The sequence below is a fragment of the Aulonocara sp. 'chitande type north' Nkhata Bay genome, linkage group LG5, assembly GCF_057382095.1.
Source record: "Aulonocara sp. 'chitande type north' Nkhata Bay isolate Kocher_YH1m ecotype deep benthic linkage group LG5, A_spYH_male_GT1.1, whole genome shotgun sequence".
NCBI lineage: Eukaryota > Metazoa > Chordata > Actinopteri > Cichliformes > Cichlidae > Aulonocara > Aulonocara sp. 'chitande type north' Nkhata Bay.
In genome coordinates, this window is record NC_141348.1 from 22,519,464 (window position 1) to 22,547,399 (window position 27,936).

The window sequence follows — 27,936 nt, forward strand, 5'->3', positions numbered from 1 at the left end:
GCACTGACTGCTGAATCAACTTTGAGCTCTCAGTGGGGGTAGCACGATGTGAGCAGTAGCGAGTTTTATACATCACAAAAAAAACATTATACATTTGTACCTAGACGCCCTGCAACTATACGGAATAATTCAAAATGTAAATCTAGACTAGAACATCATCTGAGATTCAGAGGATGCAGCTGTTTCCTCGTCAGCCTGTTCGCTTTTCTCTTTTTCTGCTCTCTTTCCTGCGCATCCAAAATAAATTATGCAAAATTAGTCATTATTGCTGACATGTTCTATTTGATTTTAGACTAAAATATGACCTATAATTGAATTCATTCATTTTATGTTTACTTCTGCAGGAAAACTGACTGCTAGCCTACAGAAGTGAAAGAAAATAAGGTTAATTTCTTACTTAATGCTGCCTAATTCTCGAGATCAGGGTGGTAAATAAATAAATAAAAATCTCCTGATGCACTTTCTCACCTTTAGTTTACTGACATCAGGATGTTGACATATAGAATATTATATTGTATCCTGTGCAGAACAGGAGTTAGTCTGTTGGGTTTCCATCAACAAAGTGAAATGCATAAACCTTTTTTTTGTTGATGGATGCAACTCAAAAAGGGCTCCACTACAATGTGAGGGGGTCTGAGGAGAATGTTCAGAACCCTCTGATTTAAAGGGTTAGGGGGTGACAAATCGAAATGGTGAATGGACTGGTCCTTTCTCTTCAAAAAAGATTCAAGATTCCAACAACAAAACAAAAAGAATAACCTAAAATGCCTACTATGTGGATGTCACAAGAAGGACGCCATCATATTAACTTCCACTACCACTGAGGTTTTCTTTGGGGTCTGCTCAGTATTAAACGAATGTATGTATCTGAAGAGTCATCTGTTTCCTGGGGTCAACAGTTCATAATCCTTTTAACTGTTTGCGTCTTTCTATCAACAGTCCATCATAACCATGTGAAATGGTTGAACACTGCAGTATTTCATCAGTGGTATGCAAATCCAAACTTGGTCTACTAATGTGGAATGGAGAATCTATAAAAGCTTTGATAAAAACCAATAAAATGGCAAAAGTGTCTTTGTGCTGACAATGTATATACATATATCTGCAATTATCTCCTTAATTCTTTTGTAAAAGAGCAAACCCTGCACGTGACATCCTTGCACACATTCTTGCACACATTGATGATAACATCTGTTCTCCGTAGCTGTAGTTTGGATGAAGTACCTGACAGGCAGTGCCCAGACTTGCAGCTCAAACAGAAAGTGATGAAACAGTGTCATTTTCACGGCTCCCGCAAGAAAAGGAGGGAGGAGGAGGAGGCGGCGGAGGAGCAAGAATGAATCCAAAGAAGTGACAGTTGTGTAGGAAATATGTATCTTTCTTAAATTCCCAAAATGGACTCCTGTGTTTGTGTGAAGAGTTTGCGTATTACTTGCCTTATGCCTAAATCTGTTTCCACGTCAGTGTGGGGACTCGCCTTCCGTATGTGGATAAAAGAAAATCCCTATGACGTAAACAGTTTAATTTAATGCTGAAGATCTGGTCAAAGGGTTCTGGTAATGTTCAAGTTGAGTGATTCTTAAACTTCAGAAGCTCCACAAGCCACAAAGTTCACACCCAGCAGCCAAAAATCATTAACAATTCAATTATAATAAAAAATTACATTATCATTATATCACTGAACCTAGCTTCTCTTCATGTTTTTCTCCAGGTCATCCATGCCTGCAGCGACTCTATGTTCCACCAGTTAGTCTTGAGAAACCATTGGGTAAGGTCCAGTGTGTAAAGATGGTAAAAGTCCAGGAATTCAATGTTAGTCATTAAACTTCCGAGTCTGTGCGTGTGTATGTGTGCGCGCGCGCATGCACATGGAAGAGAGAGCTAGGGAAATGGGGGAAGAAGTGGGGTGACTAGATCCACTTTAAAGTCCATTTCAATTCATAATTATTATGAATTATTAACTCCGAGCTCGTGGCAGACAAAAGATTTTCTACCAAACACGTTCACACATTTTTTTCACTGGTGATAACTACTTTTCAGTAAGGTTTACCCGAAGAGTGAAAATACGCACAATGTTTAAGCGCTCAACAATAACACTAATAATCTAAAAAGAAAACATCGAAATAGTCTCAGTGTAGTCACATGTCATTGTTTCCTCAGCCTGAGGTTCAATCACAACATAATCCGCGCATCGCAGTTTACGGCCGGTAGGGTGGGATTTTCGTTCCCATGGTTGTGATGACAGAACAGATGGTGAGGCTGCTTGTTTGGGCACCAGAGTCGGTGTCAGAGGCTTTTCTGTCCAGCTGACCTGTACAGGGCAGCTGCTCTCTGGAAGCTGCGCGCTGCTGCTTTTCACTGCTGAAGTATCGCCTGTCGCCGTGTCTCAAACACCAGTTGGAGTAGAAGGGGAGCGAAAAGCCGGGGTACGGGGTGCTTTGCTACAAAATCTCTTCGTTCGGGTTCACATCTGTATTCGAAAACATAGTTTGCGTCGCTCAGTCACCTTCCTGGAGTGGCGGATGCTGCATGGGTCACATACAGTAGCCTGCAGCATTCTTTGGTACGGAGGATTCGGCGCTTCGTAGGTGAGAGCAAAACGCCTGTTTATTTTATGCATGTGCTGATGTTTTTCGGTGCATGCCCATAGAACAGCTCGGGCGATTTTCTTAATTTCTGACTTGTATGACGGCATTAATATTTTAATCCGTTTCAGAACGATACAGATGAAGTCATCATTTTGCAGTTCTTAAAAAGATTTGAGAGCTGCACTGTTCAACAAAGATCCAATGTGACAATAATGGATTCTCGTTAAGAGACAAGACTGATTTGATTGCCCGAACAAACGGAAATATAGATTATTCAATAATAGTAATATTAAAAAAATAAATAAAATAATAATAATATTAAGGTTTATCGATGTTTGGACGTTATCATTCTGCGGTGTGTGCTCAGTCAGTCTTATCAATAAAATGCTTTTTTTGCTGTGATTTTTCGAGGAGATTGCGCTCTGCAGTCAGTCTCTACAGGGCATATCTTCATTATGAGCCGTTCCAAGTCTAGACAATCATCAATGTGTGACGTTAGGACGCAGGAAAACAAAGAAAACATGAACCAAACCTGGTGTTAAAAATGGCTTTAAGTGAAATTATTTCTGTTTTAATTGTTATAGTTTTCTCCATAAAAGATCTAAATACATCTCTACATGGATGTTGTTAAACGCGCAGTATTGCAGACTTTCCACTGTAGTTGGTTGAACTAACAATGTAGTGTAACATTTAACATTTACACATACTTACCCGGTGCAGTGCAGAGTGCACTGGGGCAGCTGAGTAGTATTCACCTCTCTCTCCACACACACACACACACACACACACACACACACACACACACACACACACACACACACACACACACACACACATATATATATATATATATATATATATATATATATACACACACACACACATATTTATATATGTGCATGCCAAATAAGGGTGAGGAAATGAATCCTTAGGAAGTGTGTGAAATTATGACAAGGAGAGGAAAGGAGACAGACAACCCTGTGTTTCTACTAAAAAGAAAGCGGGGGGGGGTCTGCATTGTTCAGGTCACCTTTGTCAAGTTGGCTCTGTTGTTTCAGCTGCTGCAGAGCACCTGTTACTGAGGTCACTAATGCGGCACCAAGGGTTGAGGATCATAACTGTTTATTACAAACGTCTGGTTGAGTTTTGTCATCTTGTTTACACAGACAAAAAGATTGTGCATGATTTGCACACTGCCAATCTTCCAGCAAATGCAAGCACACAACTTTGTGTAGTCGCCCAACGAGCCAGTGATATGAAAGCTGTGGATCCCCCCCCCCGAATCTTAGCATCAACAATGCACAGTGACGTATCTCCTCAGCTGGTAACAGGGAGTGTGAGAAAATACCGACACAAAGACACGACTTGGTGTGTCTGTGCGCCATTGTGCGCCATAGGGCTACCGCTGCAGCATGTTCTGGAGCTGCAGTTCCCACAGTGGTGGAGGGGAGTTGCGGGTGTCAACAGCTTGACCTTATTCCTTTGAGAGTGTGATGTGAATTCAAACATGGGAACGCAATGAGCCATTAAAGGTCTTGTCGTTTTGTTGTGACTGAATGAGTGTTTTTATTTTATTTCATTATCAGTATATGTTTTTTCACACTCTACATAGTACTTTAAAAAGCCTTTTTAAAATAAAATATGATGCTCGGTCAATTTAAAGATTAAGTATGTCATTAAAAACAAACTAAAACACTGAAAATGTAGGTAAAAATAAGAAATAGTAAATGAACTAAGTTTGTGAAGACTTATTGTCCATTCGATGCAAACCACATTCATTCACGACATTTTTATTGTACACATGCAGTCTTCACTGTCCCTTCCCACATGTAAACTCACACATAATAAAGAAGCACATTTCCTAAAATTCCACTCAAAAGAATTAATATTGGCACGATTTCTTTGCTCTGTGCAGTAGGTCAATTTAAACAGAGAAAGTTAATTTCCCTTGACCTCTGAGTCTTTCCAAATAGGGATTCCCCAGAGATTAGAGACCTTGGCATGTCACTATGATTAATCGATACTCCAATGACAACATATTGGCTTTTCACACACGCTGCAACTTTAAGGAGAGCTGAGGTGGAGAGGGAGAGTGTGGACAAAAAAAGGGACAGAAAAAAAAATAAAGCCAAACAAGAAAAATTGTGTCAAGATCCATCTCTGTTCCACAGGGAAATAAGCCTCCTGTATGGATTTGCGGTAAATGGAAATACAGAGACAATTTGCTGCTCTGCGACTTTTAACCTTCAGTGGATTCTGAAGAAATCATGCAGTGTACTTTTCCGTGATTCCATACATACTATTCGATTTCGTCATTGCTCCTTGAGTCCTGTGGCGTTTTCAGCTCCTCCTGTAGTCTTCGAGCTCTCCACCTTCTCTCTCTTTGCGCTCTGTCTTTTTCCTGACTGGTTGGACATGCATCCCTCTCAGCTACACCTCTGCAATCAGCAGCTGCACCAAAGCCCTCTGTGATGTGAAGTGAGACACTTGCATACTAATGGAGCAGAAACAGGATGTCTCTCAGGCAGGCCAGCACAGTGAGGACATGAAGAAAACATCAGGCGGCATTGCTTAGGTTTCAGTGCCACATTACAGCTCTGGATTGATGCTGTTTGTCATGGCAAACTCGAAGCATTAGTAAATGAATAAGTGTCTTATTATAATATAGCGTATGGTGATGCATGTGCAAAGTATAGTTTTATTTATTGGTTCCTCTGCGAGGGCAGCGTTTTCCTTGCACATATGGTTGGCTGTTTAATCATACCAGTGGGTTTCTATTGCATCAGCCCAAGTTTTTACTGGCATATTTCATTCGCTGCCTGATGGCACTAATAGCTGTCTTCTCATATCTTTGGTTATGGAACAAATGCCGGTGGCATAGCCGTTGCCATGGTGATGGCATGTCTGTGAGCCTGTTGTGTGGCTGCTGATACAGAAACACTGCTCACATTTTGCACCCAGTGAAACGGGCCCCAGAAACAGATGGGTGAAAGAATTGCCTCCTGTGAAAAATGATGTGGTGCGCTATCAAGTGAGGTCCCTCCTGGCTGTGCCAGGGGCATATGGTGAAATATAATATTAGCGGCAATTCTTAGAAGGGCGTAAAATCAAATGAACTGAAATTACTCATAAAACAACACAAGTGTCATGATTTTTATTCAATCAAAGTGTTTTCAAATCACCTCTTTAATGTCTGTGATTGAAAACAACGACTGCCAGGTGCACCCATAAAGACTTGCACGCCGCAGATCTAAAGAGAAATGATCTTGCATCTGATTGCAGGTTTGTTTTCCTTCAGGGGCTCTCATTATCTCGCCACTTGTATTGTCCAAAGAAAATGTCTTATAAATAGATTTATGGAGCCTTAACATAGAACAGACAAACTTCGTTATGTTCCGCAATTACATCCTGCTGTCATGCTTCGGACTCTCAGGGCCAATGAACCTCTGAAGGTTCAGCTGAACCAAGTGCAGACCAATTGTAGATTCCGTGCAGCAATTGTAGATGGTTGTTGACACATTTTATATATATAATGTGAACTTGGATTAAAACCTCATAACTACTGGGTGTGCTGTGAGAGTAAATCCCTCAGCTTGAGCCTTCAGTTTAGACAGTCAGCTGGATAATGCCGAGCTACTGAAGGATTTTTCTTCCTCCTTCTAGTGTTCTGAGTATGCATGCATGTAAAAATCAGCAAGTCAAATAAGAATAGGCAAGGACGGGTATGTGTCGGGGGATGTGTTGCGATGGGACGAAAAATGTATTTTGTGTGAAAGTGTAGATCCAAATGTAAGAAGAAATATGTTTCATACAATATCTGTGCTCTCTGCTGCCACAGCCGAGTGATTAGCAATAGATTTTCAGCATAAAGGTGCTCGTACCCAAGAGGTACAGCCCTGCTGTGGCAGTGAGTGTATTATATTATATCTCAAACCGAATCTCTGCTGCATCCCTGAGAGCAGTGAAAACAAAAGTTCATAAAGTTGTCCACCACCCACCCTCTTGTTGATATGATCTGGTAGGACTTTACAAGTCCTCTGTTGCAGTTTAAATTGTGAGACTGAAGTGTGTTGCCCACTACAGAATATATAGTTATCATGAGGAAGTTGTACGTGGAGCTTCTCAGTTACAGAAGCAGTCTATAAGACTGCACAGAACACACAAGCTGTGTAGAAAACTGTAAGAATGTGCATTAAAGGCCATAACACTCTGACACAATGTATGCAAAAAAAGCGATGGACATAGATTAAAGTTATCCTTCAAACACGTTAGTAAGAGTAGCAGTGAGCAGGGGGTCAGAGCAGCAGGCTGCATGGCTTAGCACTGGACCAGCAAAGGCTCGATGTTATGAACAGGTGGGAAGCCATTCCAATCACTTCAGCAGAACTGGTCCGTGGCCAACAATATGTGTGTGTGTGGGTTGAGCGGAGAGAGTGTACGTGTAAATTTGTGTACTGCAATCATTATGAAGCAAACTACCAGTGAAAAAGAGCATATGTGCCCAACAAAACTTCCCAGGGTCAATAAGGTCAACACGTACACACAGCAAGACATAGGTGGGGACCGGATGCTGACTCCCACAGTGTTGCCAGGCTGCCAGAAACCTAGTGGCAGGTGTCTGAGTTTTATGGCCTCAGCATGAAAACAAACATCACTCCTCCTGTCTTCTCCAATTTAATACCCGAGCAACGCAACACATGGAGCAAGAGAGAGAGGACAGATAAATGTGTTATCGAGGAGATTTCTACATATATTTATAGGCAAGTAATTAAAATGAAGAACATATGACTGGATTATTTAAATGATGGATGATTAAAAGCAGAAGGAGAAGCCACATGTTCAGAGTTTTCTAATCAGGATCTATGAATAGTAGGCACACGTTCCTGCTGCCTCACTTTAGTCACACTGAGAGAATCATTAGATCGGATAGTGTGTGACCAGGTCACTGCAGAGATCAGCCACCTGATCCAAGGTAGCATATGAATTCTTTTGAGAAACTGGGGTGAGCGCTGAAGCTTTAATGCTTAAACTTTCTGTGGTATATTTCCTCTATTTGACTGAATTTGCCTTTTTTTTGTATGTGCAGTTCCTCTCCTCTGCTGCATTTCAATTTCTAGAAACAACTTATTTCTCGACATGGCACAGGCTTTTATTCTGTATCTGTCAAGCAGTTTTTACATTATGGTGTATGCGATGTTAAGGGAAAAACAGCGAGAATCTGTCAACACATCGCAAAGCGTGAACAGACACCATATGAAAGGTGAGGGAAAACAATCTGTATCTATTTTATGTTAATATCTGAGGAACCTGCTACTTACGATCTGAAATAAATGTTACCCATCTCGCACACACACACACACACACACACACACACGCACACGCATGCACAAACTCAACCTCAGTATGTGAGGATCAAAACAAGCGTTAGTGTTAGTCACACTGGAAGCTGAAACTGCAGTTGTTTGTTTTAGTGAAAGAAAGCCAAGAGCCTCTTTTGCTTTCCCATTTCTCTGTCTTCTATTATAGGAATAAATGGAGATTTCCTTTCAGTTGTTTAGGATGCGTACCGACACATAGACACAAACACAACCTCACATACAGACAAGATACCGTGTCTGCACGTGCAAAACTAGCTAAAAGAAGAATGTTATTTTTCTAGTTTGTAACACTATAGAGGAATTCTTTTTATTTGTTCAAAGAAACTGACAGCAGTTCCTCATTCTCAACACTCATATTGCTTGTCTGTGCCGGTCATTCTTAGTAATATTTGTCAGACTGGGTGACATCAGACTGTAGAACAAAAGCAAAAAAGCATAAAATCTTAAAAATGCGCTGGTGGCTCAGGATGACAGTCAGCTCATCTTAATCTCAACAAACCTGGACGTGCACAGTTATACAGCGGGCCCACAGCTCAAACTTTTTTTGTGACTGCCTACCTTGGGTCTTTATCATAAGCAGTGAGTGATTAACAGTGAAGAGCACTCACTCCCAGTATATTAAGCCTGTTGTGTAATGGGCTCACAGCCAGAGTTGCCGGCTGCTCCCACCCTGCTCGCTCGTTGAAGAGGATAACTGAAACTAAGCTGGTATGCAGATAATCTAACCAAACCAGAGAGAGAGCGAGAGAAAACATTTTCATAATCTCCAAGGAGACAGATACATCAAGGAGGCACAGGCAAAAACAAACCTATCATCCTACGTGCTGAAAAGTGTAGTGCTCAGTCTAAAAATGTTGCCTCTTTCTCTCTGTTAGTTAACCTGCTTGGGTAAAATGGCAGTTTTAGTGAAGGAGGAGCAAGATTTTAAATACGTTGCAATGCCTTGTGATTTCATTGCTGTAACACTAAAGCTTTACATGTAAATAAAGAGTGCCTCGCTCAAGAGCAAATTTCAAGCAGTCCTTTGGGATGACTTGTTTCAGCTGAAGTTCATTTCAAGATCTCAAATTAATTAAACACACTTCTGCTTATTATCAGTTATGTCTGGATGTGTGAGCTACAATTTAAAATGATGATAAAATCCTATGTGACTCAAGGGGAACCACATGAATTTGACAGATTCTTTCTGCCCTGTTAGACACATCATTTTAAATATCCCTAAACATCTGTGAGGTGCTGGTATGGAAATGTGACGTGTCTCATTTTTTTCCATCATCTTGAAATTAATAATGAACTCATTACTTTCTCACTTCATTCTGTTATGCCGTTTTTCAATTCCCCCCCCCCCAGTTACTTATATCCCTTAACAGCTGCTTTACTCTTTTTCTTTTTCAGGTCAAAACCTCAAGTTGAAGTTTGGATCTAATGCCTGTCCTGCCTGTCTTTTGCAAACTCCGTCCTCTTGGTTAGAAATCACTATTCTCAACCTACAGCAGCTAGCTACAAAGGAGACTAATGCTTATTAACCGTACCCTTATATCCTCCTCCCAAACACTGCCTCTCATTTAAGCCTTTTGTGAGCAGGGAGAGGAGACAACATGGCGCTCAGCTGTCAGCCTTGGCCTCCTCTAATCTGGTTGTGCATAGGATTGCTTCTTTGCTTTCTGTCACCGGCACACGGCAAAGATTGCCCTCATTTGTGTGTTTGCGAGATCCGCCCTTGGTTCACCCCTCAGTCAACCTACAAGGAGGCAACTACAGTGGATTGCAATGATTTAAGGCTAACACACATCCCTACCAACCTGTCAGTGGATACCCAAGTGTTACTGCTCCAAAGCAACGCCATCTCTCGTACCAGCGGAGAGCTGGAGGTACTGTTTAACTTGACGGAGCTAGATTTATCCCAAAACAACTTTAGCACTGTGGAAGCTGTCGGCCTCACAAGCATGAACCACCTGACCACCCTGCATCTAGAGGAGAACCAGATCACGCAGCTGCCAGACCACTGCCTGCAAAACCTCTCCAACCTTCAGGAGCTCTACATCAACCACAACCAGATAAGCTCCATCTCCCCTCGAGCATTTGCAGGACTGCACAGTCTGCTGCGCCTCCACCTTAACTCCAACAGGCTCCATGTCATAGATAGCCGCTGGTTTGAAGAAACACCCAATCTTGAGATTCTCATGATTGGGGAGAATCCAGTTATTGGCCTCCTAGACATGAACTTCAAGCCCCTAGTAAGGCTGAGAAGTCTGGTTCTGGCTGGAATGGATCTCACTGATGTTCCACCCGATGCATTTGTAGGTTTAGATAATTTGGAGAGCATTTCTTTCTATGACAACAAATTGGTCAGTATCCCCCAACTGGCCCTTCAGAAAGTTCCCAATCTCAAGTTCTTGGATTTAAACAAGAATCCAGTCCAGAAAATTCAAGAAGGAGACTTCAGAAACATGCTACGTCTGAAGGAGCTGGGCATCAACAACATGATGGAGTTAGTGTCTATTGACCGTTATGCTATGGACAACCTCCCAGAACTGACTAAACTAGAGGCAACCAACAACCCGAAGCTGTCTTATATCCACAGGTTTGCATTCAGGGATATGCCATCCCTTGAGAGTCTGATGCTTAATAATAATGCTCTTACTGCCCTTTACAAGCAAACTGTGGATGTGTTGCCAAATCTGCGGGAGATCAGTCTCCACAGCAACCCATTGCGGTGTGATTGTGTCATACAGTGGATGAGTTCCAACAGGACCACGGTGCGCTTCATGGAGCCCTTGACTATGCTGTGCACCTCCCCACCAGAATTTAGAGGTCAACAAGTCAGAGAGTTCAGGCTGCTGGAGTCAACGGAGCAGTGTCTTCCCCTTATATCCCATGAAACCTTTCCCAGCCACTTGAATCTAGAGCTGGGCATGAGCGTGAGCCTGGACTGCCGGGCAATGGCTGAACCAAATCCAGATATATACTGGGTGACTCCTCTTGGAAACAAAATCACAATGGACACTGTGTCAGAGCGCTATCACTTGAGCAGCGAGGGCACCCTGCGGCTTTCTCACGTGCAGGTGCAAGATTCTGGTCGTTACACCTGCGTGGCCCAGAACACTGAAGGGGCCGACACACGGGTCGCCACCATCCGCATAAATGGAACCCTGCTCGACAGCGCTCAGGTGATGAAGATTTATGTCAAGCAGACGGAGTCACACTCCATCTTGGTGTCCTGGAAAGTCAACTCTAATGTCATGTCCTCGAACCTGAAGTGGGCTTCGGCCACCATGAAGATTGACAATCCACACATCACCTACACAGCCCGTGTCCCTGTAGATGTCCACGAGTACAACCTCACGCACCTTCAACCTGCCACCGAGTACGAGGTATGCCTCACTGTCTCCAACATCCACCTGCAGACACACAAGTCTTGCGTTAATGTGACAACACGTAGCGCTACCTTTGCCCTGGACCTGACAGACCAGCACCCAAGCGCAGCTGTGCTAGCTGTCATGTCAACCATGTTGCTCTTCCTCAGTCTGGCCACTGTGGGCATCTACATGGCCCGAAGATGGAAGAGGAAAAATTACCACCACTCCTTGAAGAAATACATGCTGAAGACATCCTCCATTCCACTTAACGAGCTCTACCCTCCACTCATTAACTTATGGGAGGCTGACGGTGAGAAGGACAAAGATGGGAGCACAGAGGGAAAACCCTCTCCTGTTGACACCACACGCAGTTATTACATGTGGTGAGGATTCACTGAGGATTTATTGTCTCCAGCAGCACAACGACACACTTTTGCCATTTTGGGGCAAAAGTTGACTAAAGTTGCAATTTTTTTGTATTCTCAGCTTTGCTAATAAGAGGCAGAGTGATCAAGTGCAGGATTTTTATTAGTATAGCGTATCGCCTTTGTTTGATTCTTTCTAACGTTCTGGACTTTCCAAGATGGCAGCTGTAGTTAGCCTCCAGGTTGTCTTAGTTGCTCTGCTCTGTTTCTGTGGTACATTTTTGACTCACTTATTTTTGGGAAGCTTCTACAGCAGCAGGGTCGATGAACTTCTTCCAACATTACTAGAAATGTTTCTTTCTCGGTTTTGTAAAACAGTTAATCTGTTGCGCACTGATAGATAAAGGAGTTTGTACAAACTTCGAAGCTGACAATGGGGTTTAGACTTGTTAAACTGTCTACTGAATGTTAGCAATTGTGCAGTAATGTTGTATCAACTATATCTTTGAACTTTCTAATTTACAGCGCAAGATATTAGGATTTTAGTTTGCAGATAAATGTGATGTTAAATGCTAGAAATGCAAATGTTTGATAAGTACCTTTTGACTTCTTTTTCCTTAAGGTGCACTAGAAGCCTTTTGACTTTTTGTTCATTCTTTTATTTGGCTAGACATTTGTTGGCTGCTTAGTTTATTATTTTCACATGCAACATGTATACTAAACACGTTAAAATAAATAACATTTTGATTCTTTTACAGAACTTTGGGAGTTTTCTGTGACTCTTTGGCATTAGAATTGCATCTGTTCGCTTTAGACTAACAGTGTTAGTGGTTGATGACACATGCTGTATTTAGGCTCTGAATCTCATGTCTTAATAAATGGTACTGTAAGCTCTCAGTTCCACAGATAGACGTGAATGTGTGCTGCCCTCTGGTGGATGCTACATATTAAAACTAATCATGTTTAATATGGCTGTTTATCAAAGCTTTTACTTTCAGTACATAACTAATACAACATACAAAAAAGAGGAAATACTGCTTTATTACAACAACTTTATAATGGAAATATATGAAACAGTGATTTTGAGCAAAAAAAGTACAAGTTTCTATAATGATTTTACAGCAAAGTCATTTTCTGTACATTAAGATTTACTTTCAGCACAACCAGCTTTTAGCTGATAATGGCAACAATAAAAAAAAAACACACTAATCTGTTCCAGTGAAAGGTACAGTAACTTGAATTATTAATATTTTTCCCACCAGTGCTCAAAGGTGGCCAGAGAAAGCTTTTCCATTCATTTCTTATGAAAACATCTGAAAAACTATAAAAAGTGAGAATACTGTGAACATATATCATAGTAGAGAAGATTTACTGTCCATCATATTCAGATGTTTGGCAATGAGATCACAGATCACAGGTTGCATGTCCTTCCTGCATAGTCAACAACAGGTTTAGGCAGCAGCTTCAGTAAAAGTGTGTTTAAGACAAGCAGGTGAGATTATCGTTTCTCCTGAGAAACACAGCGGAAACCAAGATTAGAAGCTGAGCTGTCCGGTGTATTTTGGCTTCTTGCTGCACAGCGATACCTGTAACAGTAAGACTGAAAAAGGGGGGGAACGGGGGGGAAATGTACTGTGAATGAACTGAATAATGTCAGTAACAGACACTGCTTTGTGATATTTTACTGTTTGATAGTCAAGACTACTGATATTAATCTTGTAGAAAGCCTGCTTATGCACAGTCTCCAATCACTGACCTCTCGGGTCCCTCACATGTGTAACTATAATGTGAAACAAGAAGAAAACTGTGGCCAGTCAACATGTGACAAGGCTGTCACTAGCATCAAAAGCCCCATGAACCAGAAAGGAAAGAATGAATACATCTATCCCTTTGTTATCCCACAGGTGGAGAGTAACAGAGAGCAGAGAGCTACCCTACTTCCTCTTAGAAATGCTAATATCAGTTGTCTGGATTCAGTGTTTCCAACAATAACATGGTTTCTCCAACAGCCAGAACCGCTTTACTTTCACTGATCACTTTATTCCAAAAAATCCCACAAAATCCCAGTGAGTGAGGCCCTTGGTATATTAAACAAATAAATAATTAACCACGTTTTAAATTTCAGATTTAAAAAACTGGATGTTTAACATAATTTTTTTCATACCCTGTGGCACATGTATGACCCTCCCTTCTTCACTTTATCTTTGCCTGAGGGAGGCCCCGTCTGAAAGAGAGCAATGGTAGATAATAATTACAGAAAAAGAAAAAATCAACACCCACGACAATTACAAAAGCCTGAATGTAATCTGCCATTACTGGGTTGCGTTGCGGGTCCGTGGTGTGATGCACAGTCCACCAGTCTGCTGTCCATTCCCATGCATTCCCCACCATGTCGTACAGACCAAAAGCATTGGGAGGAAAGGACATCACCTGTAGGGTATAAGGGCACTACTGTCACTTTACTGCAATGTTTTTAAAAATACATTATTGTTAATATTATCATTTCTAATTTCTAAATTCTACACTAATTCTAAAAGTAGTCTAATCTATCTATCTAAAGGATATTTAAGCCCTGTGGCTTGAAGAACTATTGTGCATGAATATTTGTGTCTTTCAATGGTACACACAGTATATTATGGTAATTAGAACACGCTAATGCTACAGTATTATTTGGCCTGTTAGTGCTGCTGACAAACTGATATCCTTAATCACAGTGAGAAAATAAAATGAATAAATACATAAATAATAAAAACTATATCAACTTTTGTGAACATAAATTAGACATGAAATACCAATGATATGATACTATTATGAGGCGCTATAGGTTTTAAATGCATAAAACGGGTCATTTTAGCCCCTTGCCAAGTAGTTTCTAGAAAACATGATGACACTATAATATCTGATATAGATAAGAATCTTTAAACTTATTTTGGTTGCTTAACTCCTCCCAGTATAGAAGGAGTTTGTAGACAAAGGAACAAACACAGAGATTTTCTTTTATAGTAAGATACTGTTCATTGTTGTTAAAATAACTTGCAAAAAAGATGACTGCAGAAAATTGTATATTTACACATACACAGATTTTTAAGTTACGTAAACAAAAAAAAGTGTCAAGTTAGTGAAGCTGAGGGTTGACTTTACAGGTTTGATGGGTTCAGTGACATTCTTGGAAAAAAGACTGGGCATTTACATGGTAGATGGAAACTGAAAAGCTTTGTTATCTTAATGCAGAAAGCAGAATGTTGAAACACAAATCAAACCTCTAAACCCGCTGGACAACTAAAGGGATTTCTTAACTGAGCTCAAGTTCCCCTATTACTTCAACATCAGTGACTGCCTTTTACCCTAACAAGGTGACATAATGCAGATTAGAATATCATTTTACATCAACACCGTATACTCTTAAAGATTTCACACAGAAATCGGATATTCAGGATTCATACTAGAATTGGAACTATGAAGTTGCCTCTGTGAAGAAAGACTGGATTTATGTTGTCTTTTTGTAATCTATGTAATCTCTCAAGGCTGCAAGCTTCTTTTGTGACTTCATCGAGCTTTGGAATGCGTAATTATGTCTAGTATTTTCCTGGGCCAAACTTTTTCTGACTAAACCTGAAATATGAGATCCCTCAACACACCCATAATTATGGCATTTCTTCATTCTTGCTTGTGTCTCTTACCGGTGAAGTTTTGATATACCCATCTTCTCCAGAGTTGTGTGTGGGGAAGTCTCCCTGCCAGAGGTTAGCAAAGTGTTGTCCTTTAGGGTTCAACTTGTTTCCCCATGGATAAAGTCTAAATGTAGGCGTGGTATACCAGGAAAGTAATCTGAGACATATTTCATGTAGGAAATGCACATTTTCAAACATCTTTCACAGAAAAGTTCCTTTTGCATTTGTGCTTATGAATCTTCTGCTCACTTTGGTCATACGTTGTTATTATTCCCATTTTTGAATGCACATTTCAGACTAGAGGTTTGTTAGTATTTCCCCCTCTTATAAACTGTGTGTTAAGCAACTGTAACAAAGCAGTTTCCCTACATGGATCAATAATGTGTTTTCTGATTATGATGCATCATCATCATCATCAGTTAACATCTTACCTGTCTTTCAGGCCACCCCTGCAGGCATACTCCCACTCTGCTTCTGTAGGGAGTCTCTTGTTAGCCCAGGAGCAGTAGGCAACAGCATCTATCCACGAGACATGCAAAACAGGATGATGGAGCCTAAAAAACACAGATTTAAAGTAATTTACCGAGCTCTTATCATCTTTTCATAAATAAAAGAAGAGTGAAGGTTTGATGCTTGATAGGTGTTTTATATAAATGTGGAGCGTATTATTGAAAACATTACGAAGTTTTTAGTAAAAGAGAGTTTTTCTACCTGTCTGTGATGTTGGAGTCTGGGCCCTCAGGGTGCCTCCAGGAGGCTCCTTTGACTGGAAGCCACCAAGGGGCAGCGGCCACCTAACAACAAATGGTAGTAACAGTTGTTACGGACCGCATTATGCTTTTCACACTTTCTTTTCTGTTTTTCTCTTGCAAAGCCCACTGATGTGCAACTCCTCAAACAACAGGCCATTTTCAACACTCTTAAACAGTTGTAGTATAAATCATCACGTCCAGCTAAAGACAAAAACGTGCTCTCTGAAGGTGCTGGGTTAAAACTAAAATGTAATTATTTAAATGAATAAAACATACTGTGCTGCATTTATAAAATGCAATCCCTGTCAAAGGCTGCCTTATTTATTTTAATATTATTTGACTGGAGCAGCTTACAGTTCCCAAGAACAACATTTGTCATGATGCTAATATTGATGCTGTGCTGCTAATTTTTAATATATCTAAAATGTTGAATGTAAATATGTGAGATATATTATATTAAAGTGGTCATTTATACATTTATGACTTTATTTTAGGTTCAGATAGCTATAGAGAAACATGCATGTGCACAATAATTGTTGTAAAGACCCACCTTTTAGCACATCCCAGCCCACCCACTCACTCACTTCACCAGATGCACCTTGTTTAGTTCTCTCACCTTTGATTGGGTGTGGTGCTTGTCCTTAATTGCACTCACCTGTCACACATTATATAAGGACTGCATTCACTTTTGGCTCACTCTTTTATAATAAAATATGTGTAACTTTAATAACAGCATCACACTTTTAGAATAAAGAACTTTGTTGCCAAAATCCAACAAATGTATAACTTTCAAACTGGGACTCTTTGGGAAATAATTAGCAGTAATTAGTGAAGTTATTGTGCCATATGGGTAAATGTGTGGAAGCCTCTAGGTTTGAGGGTCATACAGAAGACTTCTATAGGTAAACCTGTCAAGCTGTAGGTATGTAATGAACACACAGTGAAAACTAGAAACATCAGGAAGCATCAAACAACAATCTCTTGGAAATGTTCTGTCCAAAACCACAAAAACTATCTTTAGCACGCTCCAAAGTTCATCGACTCATGTTGCTGCTGAAGTGTGGTAAAAGTCTTCAGTCCTGTGTGCATAAAGATAAAAATAAAAATACTGGAAGCTGCCAGTGCTACCCCTCCGCCTCCTAGTAAATACACCTAAAACATCAACTTAAAATTTCTACATTACTTCTTTATCAAGTTACTGCATTTACAGACTTGTGTATTCACGCCACCTGCCTGCCCACCTAGCGGGGTGACGACAGTACCCCCATCAACCTTTTACAGCTGACAGGTAAAAACTGTTTAAGGTGACTTTCTGTGAAGGAGGTGCTTTGAGGCTTCTTCCTATTTGGCATGATATTTTTATTTTTTATTTTTGCAAAGCACACGACTGTAGGTGAAACTGTCACATGCCGAAGAACTGGATTATCAAGCCTCTGGGCATTTGATAAACAAATTAGCCACATTTTGTCATGCAGCAAGCTAACATTAGGGTTTTCCATCTGTTGTGGGGACCCTGACATCAAAAATAAAGCCGATCCACTGTGTCCTCAGATTCAGAGCATGCATAAAGACTCCTGTGTTTCCTCTTTTGCTGCCAAAAACAGAAAATTTGGCGTGCTTTTCTTGTGACTGGGACATTTTAGAGTGTGAGAAGTGGCTCAAAAAAGGGTGGACTGCTCATACCTTTGTTTGAGGGCATATAAAATAGCCACAAGGTGGGCATGATGAAAATGTGATATAGAGAACTCAAAGGAGAAAAGCATGGGGTTCAAATGAAACCTTTGACCTAGCTCAGCATCAGTGTTGTTTGTGGGAGAGAAAAACTCCCTTTGGGAACTTTAGCTACATGTACTTATATGAACAAAAAAGCTTTTTTACACATAAACATTTACAGACATCTAAACACAGCATGAAAGCCTGTGAGGTTACATTTATTACAACACTTTATATTTACTGTTGTCTACTAAACATAGTGTGTGAACTTGGACCTCTAGTCCTGCAAGCTACCAATATCTATGTGTAAGCAATAAATAGTTTGTTAGATCGTTGCATAAGTGCAAACTAATGTAGAGCACATCTTTGACTGTGTGCTCGTTTTGTGCAGTGAAATCGAAAGCATGACATGTAGCCTGCACATGTCTTCCTTCAAAGCTACAACTGATGTAGCAGGTAAAAAGTGAGCTGCACAGGTAAGTCGCCTGCTCAGTGGTACACTTACTGCTTGAGTGACTTGGCTTTTCACTGGCTCACTCAAAAGTCCCTCAAAAACAAACGAGTCTCCAAATTTCTCTGCCTAAAAATCAGAAAAGACACAGATTTTATGGGCAAAAAACAACACCAGGATAATGAAAACCACTCACAGAAAAATATTGTTTTATTTTTTAAATATTTTTTAAAACCTCAGTCACATATCCTGTCGCAAGGACGAAGCTCTGAAACTGTTGGTTAGTGACTTCATGGATGTCTATGTTGAAGGAGTCCACATACACCACTCTCTGGGGGCCCTCACCGTCTGGGGGGATGCCTGGGTTGTCTGTTCCCATCAGGAACTCCCCTCCAGAAATCTGCACCATCTGCACGGAACAAGTACAATTTTTATTTACATATGCAAACAAACTGTGCTAGAAACTGGAATGTAGATTCAGGATTAATAACTCTTATGAGCTACAAGATCATAACAACCAATAAAGAACACAATAAAACAATGAAGATCTATAATATATCTAGTAAAAATCTAAGTTATTAGCCACCTATAAATAATAGAAATACTAGTAGAAATAAAAAAAATATGACACCAGAGTGCCACAAATGTGCAATATTAAGAGGGTAACTTACAGGAAACAAAGGCTAGGCTGTCAAACTTCCTGCTTCTGCATTCAAGTCATATTTACAGCACATGGTGTTATGGTTTATTTAAACACACAACTAAAATTAGCACATATGTGGACACAATTTTGCAACCCTTGGTTTTGGTGTTAATCGACAGATCTGTGTTGCAGCTGATTGGCTACAAGGCCTTGCTTATGCATGGGAACCTCATGAGGCCTAATAGTTCCAAGAACGATCAGATTCGACTTTGGTAACAACTTTATGACATTTTGCACGCATAACCTTATCTCCACACTCTCACAAAATAGCGGTGTTTTTTTTTTTTTTTTCTGTAACAGGAGTCGCAACATACCGGACTTTGTGTTTCCCGCTCATTGTCCTGCACCTGATTCGTCCTGTCATTTGCGTCTTTGGAGTATTTGAGATCAGGATCTGTGGAAGCTGCTTTACCCTCATCCTCGTCCAAGGGATCCACAGTTGGAGCGTCTCTAGTCAGCTTATCACAACCGCAGCCCACCGCTCTTTCCGGGCCTGGAGGTTCTGCGCTACATGAACTCTGAAGACACAACACTTTGCTCACACATCCAAATATGAACAATAAGGTGAAATAACGCAACATTTTGATGGTTTGTTTCCAAGGCATAGCTCAGGGTCCATGCATGATGTTGACACTGTTGCTTCCGTAAAGTCACGTGGTCAGTCAGCTGGCTACAGTGTAACAAAACGTAACCCTTTCCTTCCCGAAGTGAATGTTTGCTGTGGACTAAACTCTGTTAATCCACAAAAACACTGCAAATTCTGATCACGGCTCGCAAATACAGCTACATCCGGGGGTGTATGATGATATTAATACAATCGCTTATCTGAAATACACTTCAATGACTTATTCGCCCAAAATCACACAGATTTTTGACCTTTCTGTTTTGTTTTGTTTTTTTTTACAGAAAAATAGACTTCTTCGTATAAATCTGGGCAGCGCAGTAGCAGGAGTGATAACCCAGCTCAGATTTTCTTAGCGGTAGGATGGGGCGACGTGGACATCATTTCCCAGCTATCAACACTACGGCCGCTTGAGAAGAAGAAGTGGAAGTGAGCCAGGCAGTTCAACCAGCCTGCCTGCCTGCCTCAGTGAGCACAAGCTGCGGGAGCACTGAGAGGCGCGGAAAGGTGTCCGAGCTGTCAAAAAACTGGATTATTACAGTCGCTGACGCCTGGATGTCATCCCCCGGCCCGGAGGAGAGGAGAACCGCAGTTATGTTGTCTTAGCTGGCCCAGAGAAAGCTAAATACCCGAGCACAGCCGAGGTAAAGTTGAGAGCTTAACTTGAGCAGTTTGCCATCATCCTCCTTTCATATGTCTATCTTCTCGCAGCGGAAAGGGGGGAAAAGGATTTAGTTCTCCTTAAATGGTTAAAAAAACCTCAGAGCTCAAAAGTGGCGCTTTTTAGTGAATAATATTTTTGTTGAAGAGAAGCCCAACAAGATTGTATCACGGTCGGGTGGATCTTACACCGACAATGATTTCGGGCTGCTGTGAAGCAATGTGATAGTGAGCCGCGATTACAATGCTAACGCTGGATGTGCTTTCTCAAGTTTCGCTGGCGCTTCGGTGCTTAGATGAATAAGATCCGAACTTTTGCTGTGTGATCGTTGATCGTTTGGTCGGGCTTGCAACAGACGGCGGTCGGAAAGCTACCAGAATAACTTGTTATGGGGCTTTATCGACCTCAGTGAGAGGCAGTGCTTAAAAAAAGAAAAAAGAAAAACACACAGGCAGATAACCTGAGTGGAGGGGACCTGCATTGCTCTCTATCAGCTTTCAGTGGCCATGACCTGTTGCAGGTGCATAAACCTCGCTGGCAGCTGCAGCTCCTAAACATGTAAGGCGCAGCACAACACCAGCGGGGCTACAGTAACATCTAATAGACATTTTCTCTTCCTCTCTATGCAAATCCTTGCAGCCTGACAGTTGTGTTTGTGTAGTCTCCACCTGCAAGGGAACCCGCTCTCTGAAAACTGCTTCTAACTTGGAACTATTAATTTGCATATGGATACTGAATAAATGCATGATGGTATGTGTCCATGACAGGCATGTTATATTAAATGATCTAATAATATCCATATTTTCTCCCAATTTCTCCTATACAGGTGCTCCCTTGTGTGCCAAACATGTCGGACAAAATGTCCAGTTTCCTACACATTGGGGACATCTGCTCCCTGTATGCAGAGGGATCAACCAATGGTTTCATCAGCACCCTAGGGTATGTCCCTGTGCCTGTGTGGAGGGCCCACTTCACACTTTTCTTAAAAAATGCTGCTCAGTCATGATACTGAGCCAGCAGTTTTTGGAAGGGAGGAAATCACACTTGTAGTAGCAACTGTTAACCATTTTGATGACAAAGTCGAGAACAAGCACATTTCTTCCCTTTAGTCCGATGCCTGTGTATGCACGTGTTTGCTTACACGCAGCGACAGGGTCATCATTTGGTCTCGGAATGGGATTAAGTAGTGAATGTAATTTGTTGCAACAAATGCAAAAAACATGCAGATTATGCTAAAGTTTGGGGCAGGCCTGGGTTGGAAGGGTGGAGTTAGAAGACAATAAATGGTCTGGTGGTACTGTTGGCAAGCCACTCATTTGCCCACACAGTCACAGCATCATTTTCCTCCATCAATTCTCCTTACTTGTAAAATGCATATTTTTGATATGGTCTGTCTGTTGGGATTATTTACACTGGCTTACTGCTTGAAATACTGGCCTTAGGATATGACAGAAATATCACAAGCGCAGTAAGATTCAGTTGTGCTGCTTTTAACCTCTCCCCTTTGTTCTGAATCTAAACAAAGCAACAAGAGAAAGTTTGCATTAATGTTTTTGCTGGTATGAACCATCAGGAAATCACAAGACGGTAAACCATGGCATTAGCATTAGTAATGGTATCAGGGCTATCTGCTCAGTGTCCTGGACCTCCCCTCCTGGCTCATGAAAAATGGAATGACCTACAGCGAAGACTGAGTCACTATAGAGACATTGTGGCCTTTCTGGAGTTCATGTGCTTCCCACATAGACACACACACGCACGCATATGCTAGCACATGTATTTAGAAAATTGTCATGACGGTTTTGGCCAGAAGCCATCCTCTCCACGCATAAACACCAACTCAGCAGCAGATCAACTGCCCTTAAAGTAAGACACCATACTGAGAAAATTCTGTACACATTAACTCTTTTTCTTCACTCAAATAGCAGTCCAAGTCAACAGCTGCAGAGGGGAGGGGGCTATATGAGCAAATGAAAGGCTACATTTTTCTTTTTCTTCTTTTTTTGGGGGGGAAAATGCTGCTGTGTGCATTGAGTATTTAGCAGGACCCATCCTGTTTGTGCAGAGGTGTAACTATTAAACTTGTGTTAATAACTGACCTCTGTGAAAGCGAAGTTGCGTGAAGCATGCTCATGTGACGAAACCCCCCCCCCCCAAGTACAGTAAGGAGTTTTGATGCCAGATTAACTTCAGCAGAGCTTAGCGTTGATTCAGTAAGACTCCACTGAAGGGCTGCAACACCGTGTTTCCAAAAGATACTCCCTCATTTGGTGTTTTGACAATACTGGTGTTGAAAACTGACTAACATGTTGATCCAAAGGCTAATTCTCGTAGTAAATTAGGTTTAGATCTGGTAACTGCAAAGGTCAGCGCATGTGATTCATGTTATTTTCAGCAACAACTTTGTGTTGATTTGCAGTTAGTATTCCTTCTAAGGGGTCAGGGAGATTAGAGCTTCCACAGTATAGTGGAGCAGTTGAATGCCTTCACTTTTGAGGTGAAAAAGTGCGAGTTTTTCCTTTAATTTGGCACTCTGCTGTTATTTGTCTTAACACGCATGGGTATGTTCGCCCTTTGTAGTCGGTCTTGTTCCTCGAGATGTGCAGGCTGATGGAACAGTGAGGTATGTTTGGGCAACTTCAGAAGGCTGAAAGTGGATGTGGGATTTGGCCTGTGTCCAGACAAGTGTTATTCTAAGCCAGTGAAAGCTAAATTTGTCACCAGAAATTCCTGTCTGGCCACCGGTCATTTAATCCAGAATATTTCCTTATTTTGTGGAAGGGGAGGCTAAAACATGCTGCAACTATGTAACGATCCCAGATAATTCATGAAACAAAGGTAGAGTTTTTGCACACGCTTTTGTTGGAGATACTTTTTTGCCTGAGTCTCTGTTCAGCACATACACAGTAAGCTTAAACACAAACCCACAGGAATGATGAATTACAGTGACTCTGATATCCAAGAACAATGGCAATCTTAGTACATCTGCAGAAATGTTGACCAGTTATGCTGAGTTGTAGTTCTGAAAATGTGGTGTTGATCACTTTGACTGTCTCAGTATTATCAACCCTCTGTTCCTCCTGGCCTTTTAAATGTTCCGATCATTGCTGTGCTATAAAATTATTAATCAAACACACTCAACTGATGCAGTGTTTTTGAAATTAGCTTGCAACTGGTACTTTTTCTTTTTAAATTAAGCAGTGTTTAAATATTTTGATCTTATTATATGTATAGCGCTTACATGTGTCATGTGTCCGTATTTACAGCCTGGTGGATGACCGCTGCGTCATCCAGCCTGATGCTGGGGACCTCAACAACCCGCCGAAGAAGTTCAGAGGTAAGAGGAGCAAATTAATCTCCCCTCTTCCTCGTGACACTCCTCCTCATAGCACTAACTCCTATCTGTTTATACTGTGAAGCGTGTAAGACCTGCTGCTGAATGTGTTATGCTGTGTTTCTTTGGTGACAGCCACAATATCTCAGCCTCCTGGACTTCAAACAGGCGTGTGTGTGTGTGTGTGTGTATTTATTAGCTGTGTGCCCTAGCTCGCACAGGTCTGTGGAGGTAGAGGCAGATGGAGAGTCATCTCTTCTGCTGATTTGTTGAAAAAAAAAAAAAAAAAACACCCACTTGAGAATCTGTTTTCTAAATAAAAATCCTTCAGCTGTGTCTTTGGGTGAATTTGCTATTATTAGTTCTCATACAGGAAGTAGAACTCGTGACCTGCAGTTCTCAGGCTAGAGGTTTATGTCCCTTGGGGAGAGCTGGCTAAACATTGTACACAGAATATGATTGAAGGCCTGAGCAGTCACAGGCACTGGTACACATTTATAAGAAACGTGCACTTTAGCTTGCTGCTGCTGGATGACACTTAAAGAAAATGTAATATAGCTAGACCGTTGGTAGAGCTTCAACCGCATATTCAGATTTTCATTTTAATTTAAGTTTTTTGAAAGAGAGAAATGTAGTCTTCCTTGGTTCTTTGTTTTCATTGGCAATTCAAAGTAATTGTATCGGCCATTTCTATAAAAGCCTACAAAAGAGAGTAATTACAGCCTTTCAGAATTGTACGTTTTGAGCATATAAGACATATGAGTACTTATCCATTTGAATTATTTTATTTGTCTTTTAGTTCTTTACTTTCCCATTAGTATATAATACAGATGCATTTGCAGGTGTGAGAATAGGGCTAAACACTGTCTTGGGGATCATAAAACATCTAAATAACACATTCATTAAACTGAATAGCCGTGTAATTATAGTCAGATCTACCTGTTCTTTAGCAATGGAGCAGTGATACGATAAGTCTATTAACTTACAAAGTGGCAACGTTTGACATGTTTTCTTCCTGGGCGTGATTTCAACTATTGTGTTGCTTTTAGTCTTAATGACTGTACTCTGTCAGTCATTAATGACTGCATTAATGACTGCCTCTGTCAGTGCGCCCCAGGGTGGCTGTGGCTACAATGTAGCTTGCCATCACCAGTGTGTGAATGTGTGCGTGAATGGGTGGATGACTGGATATGTAAAGCGCTTTGGGGTCCTTAGGGACTAGTAAAGCGCTATATAAATACAGGCCATTTACCATTTACCATTTACTGTGCAAAATTCTTGAGTCAGCCCTCCTTTCATTATGTTTTGTTTCCAAGAAGCCAGGCTTGCAATTTCTTAAAATTCTTGAGCAATAGTTCTCCAGGCTTTCCAAACGTCTTTCAATGTTTTTCTTTGGAAATTGGCAGTTTATTTCACTTCAGCTCCATTCAGTAATCTGGCAGATACTGAGCATAGTTTTCTTCTGCACAGTGTTAATCAATATTGGCCTTCAACTTCCAAGATTGTTACTTTTTCACGTTTTAGTTTGTGTTTTACATGGTTTAACTTATTATTTATTTTTGTATATGAACTGTTTATATATGATGTGTGTGAGTGTTTATGTATGTATTACTGATAGGAGTTCTTGTTTGTTTAAATGTCTTTCATTATATAAGTGACCTTCTCAACCTTTTCGCTTTCGGTTTTTTTACACCACTTAACACTAACCAAGGATAAAAAGACACCGAGCACAAGGGATGAAGTATTGCTGTGTCTACACATAACAGACAATTTAGCAAATAACCAATTTGAAATTGTGTCTTCAGGCATTTTTTTTTATTTTTTTTTTAGCATCCTTTTGCAAAAATACATTATTTGTTCACTTTTTGTCAGTATGACACACATAAAATTGTATATCTGTTCCAACAAGGTGATGTCTTGCCTTGTTGTACAGCATGTCCTTAAAAACATTTATGAAACTGGACAAAAGAAGAAGTGGCAGGCCTAATGATGTGTAGGAGGTCAGGAGAGACATACGACATTGATCATCTACGGTCGTGTGTAAAACATCATGGAGGCTCTGTCGTGGTTTGGATCTTGTCAAAACTGATGGAATTATGAATACAGAAAGGAGAGGTCAGATTTTGTTCCACCATACAAGCACCACGTAGAAAGACTCTGCAGAAGCTTTATTTTATTTAGGACTGCAATGATCCCAAGCACTGGCTGTTTATACTACTAACAGCTGAGTGTGGAATATTAAGTAGCGAGAAATTATAATGACTGGACTTATTGCACAGGTGGCATCTTATCATGGTACTACTCTGGAAATTACTGAGCCTGACCCACTCTTTCACGTTTGTTTGAAAAAGCAGTCTGCATGCATAGGTGCTTGATTTTATAAACCTGTGGCCATGGAAGTGATTGAAACACATAAGTCAATGATTGAATGAGTTAGTGAATACTTTTGGCAATATATAGACCTTTTGTGTCTAACTGGAGTTAGTAACTCATTCACTGTGTCAGCTTGATCAGAAGAGGCCTTAATGCCAGTGAGAGAGGATTCTGGGTGTCTGCTAGAGGGGAAAAAGGTGTTATTAATGGATGTGGACAAAGCCACCTGGAGAAGGTTCCAGTAAAACCATACATAGCAAATTCCTTAAAGGTTAGTTTACTCAAAATGTAGAGTACTACTTAACCTGTACAAATATTATAATCCTTTTGGTTCTGGTAGAGTTTAAAATGTGACAAAGTAACTCTGTGTTAACAGCAATGATATAATGGACTTGGAGCCTGTAAAATTTAAAATAGCAACCCTATGACATTTCTTGGATCCTAAGCGAAGGTATGCAAATAAGCAGACATGTCCTTATACAGGCAGGTAGGATGCAATGAAAAGAAGCCTGGACGATGTAAAATGGAGTAAACATCAGGGTGTCTCAGGCCTGCGCATTTCAAGTTTGACCATAATAATCTGTTTGAAATTTTATAGCTTCATTAAAGTGTAGTTCCTGTAGTACCTCTTTGAAATGACCCTGGGTCTTTTGGCTTCAGAATGTTGTGAATGGTTTCGCAGAGACATCTTTAACTAGTCTGTTTCTGTAAGGAGCCAAATAGGAAAGAGGTAGTGTACTTACTTATCTGCTATAACGTGTGCAATATATGTCCCATTAATGGTATAGCATATACTGTAAAGAGAAAAGAAATGGAGCGTTTCACAGCAGAGACTTTAAGATGTCAAAAGAAGAAAAGGCGGCGGTGTTTTTAAACACCGTTAACAATGGCTCTGTTGTATGAAAGTGTCCCTTTTAAGTCAATGTGACAGTGAACCAGGATTAAAAGGAAACTACAAGTACATGGAAGACGTTCATTTTATTATTGACACATTTAACTTTTAGCTGTGACATATGCATGAAGCACGAGCTATGTGGTGAAAATTTACTTTTCAACCATGGGGGGGGGGGGAAACCAATCGTAAAACGTAAAAATCTGACAGCTGCCAAACTCATGTATGTGTTCACAATACATGTCTTCATTGTTTGCCCCCCACCCCACCCCCAAAACTATGAGGAGTTGCACAGCTGGAAAGAGACCCAGTTGTGTAGTGATAATCCCACTAAGTGGACACCATAAGAGCAATAAGGCCAGACGAGCCATGTCCACTCTGTGATACTGTCACTGCTGAGGTATGCTTAACATTTCCTCCTAATGTAAACATGAGCACTCTCCACACAATTTATACTCCCACTCGTGAAGCCTTTGTCCATAGGCTTAGACATCAGCCTTTTCTTTGCATTTCACCTTTACAGTATTTCAGATACCTTTACACACATGCTACACACACGCACACACACTGAGCGACATCCACACACATCTAAGGCAGAGACTGCTTTGTGTTTCGTTCTAGTCACTGTGATTTAAGGCTCTCTTGCACAACCAGTCAGATCAGTTGCTTTCATCAAAGTTACTACATGTGGAGGAAAGCTGCGTTATTCAAAAATGCCCTCCTCTTTAAAATCTGTTGCAACTTTCACTTTTAGCTGTTGCAAAACCTTCAGAACTGTCACTTTTTCTATGACTGAAAATGCATATTTAAGACTGACAAAGTATGTAAAGGCCCTTATCTAAATCATTGATGGTGAAAACTTGACCTACTGGCAGATACTTTCAATCAACGAGTGTCTGTAGAAACCTTGTCTTTCTAGCTGACTTAGGCAGCCTTTATTTAGCTACTTACTCTGTTGACATATTAGGAGTCATTTGGATCAGTTTAACATCTGTTTCTTTTATATTTTATGCACCTGCCATTGCATTTAAATGTTGTCAGCAATGTGGTTATATGGATGGTAGTTAGCATTTT

At 40.8% G+C, this 27,936-nt stretch overlaps 3 protein-coding genes across 4 annotated transcripts in view; 2 read left to right on the forward strand and 1 right to left on the reverse strand.

The window, feature by feature from the left end:
• Nucleotides 1–2,197: 2,197 nt before the first annotated feature.
• On the forward strand, nt 2,198–12,633 carry LOC147330538 (leucine-rich repeat neuronal protein 1-like). The gene is made up of 2 exons (XM_086292184.1): nt 2,198–2,588; nt 9,362–12,633. Exon 2 carries the CDS (start codon nt 9,565–9,567, stop codon nt 11,710–11,712), a length of 2,148 nt encoding a protein of 715 aa, XP_086148310.1. The 5' UTR covers nt 2,198–2,588; nt 9,362–9,564; the 3' UTR covers nt 11,713–12,633.
• Nucleotides 12,634–12,712: 79 nt separating this feature from the next.
• Nucleotides 12,713–19,893, reverse strand: sumf1 (sulfatase modifying factor 1). Its single transcript, XM_086292186.1, has 9 exons — nt 19,295–19,893; nt 18,513–18,686; nt 18,332–18,406; nt 16,073–16,155; nt 15,793–15,915; nt 15,371–15,485; nt 14,007–14,120; nt 13,855–13,914; nt 12,713–13,290 (listed from the first exon to the last, which is right to left on the reverse strand). Exons 1-9 carry the CDS (start codon nt 19,583–19,585, stop codon nt 13,189–13,191), a joined length of 1,137 nt encoding a protein of 378 aa, XP_086148312.1. The 5' UTR covers nt 19,586–19,893; the 3' UTR covers nt 12,713–13,188.
• The window catches only part of LOC147330540 (inositol 1,4,5-trisphosphate-gated calcium channel ITPR1-like), a 72,736-nt gene continuing 64,668 nt past the window's right edge, over nt 19,869–27,936 (forward strand). For both annotated transcript variants that reach the window (XM_086292182.1, XM_086292183.1), the window contains exons 1-3: nt 19,869–20,246; nt 21,090–21,202; nt 23,530–23,600. In XM_086292182.1, coding sequence (XP_086148308.1) covers nt 21,111–21,202; nt 23,530–23,600 — 163 coding nt within the window. In that variant the 5' untranslated portion in view covers nt 19,869–20,246; nt 21,090–21,110. The remainder of the gene's footprint in view (nt 20,247–21,089; nt 21,203–23,529; nt 23,601–27,936) is intronic.

Coding starts and splice junctions, on each gene's coding strand:
- LOC147330538 (XM_086292184.1), top strand. CDS start 9,565: ATGGCGCTCAGCTGTCAGCCTTGGCCTCCTCTAATCTGGTTGTGCATA.
- sumf1 (XM_086292186.1), bottom strand. CDS start 19,585: ATGCCTTGGAAACAAACCATCAAAATGTTGCGTTATTTCACCTTATTG. Junction 16,156..18,331: donor AAAGCCAAGTCACTCAAGCA/GTAAGTGTACCA, acceptor ATTTGTTGTTAG/GTGGCCGCTGCCCCTTGGTG. Junction 15,486..15,792: donor AGGGGTGGCCTGAAAGACAG/GTAAGATGTTAA, acceptor GCCTACATTTAG/ACTTTATCCATGGGGAAACA.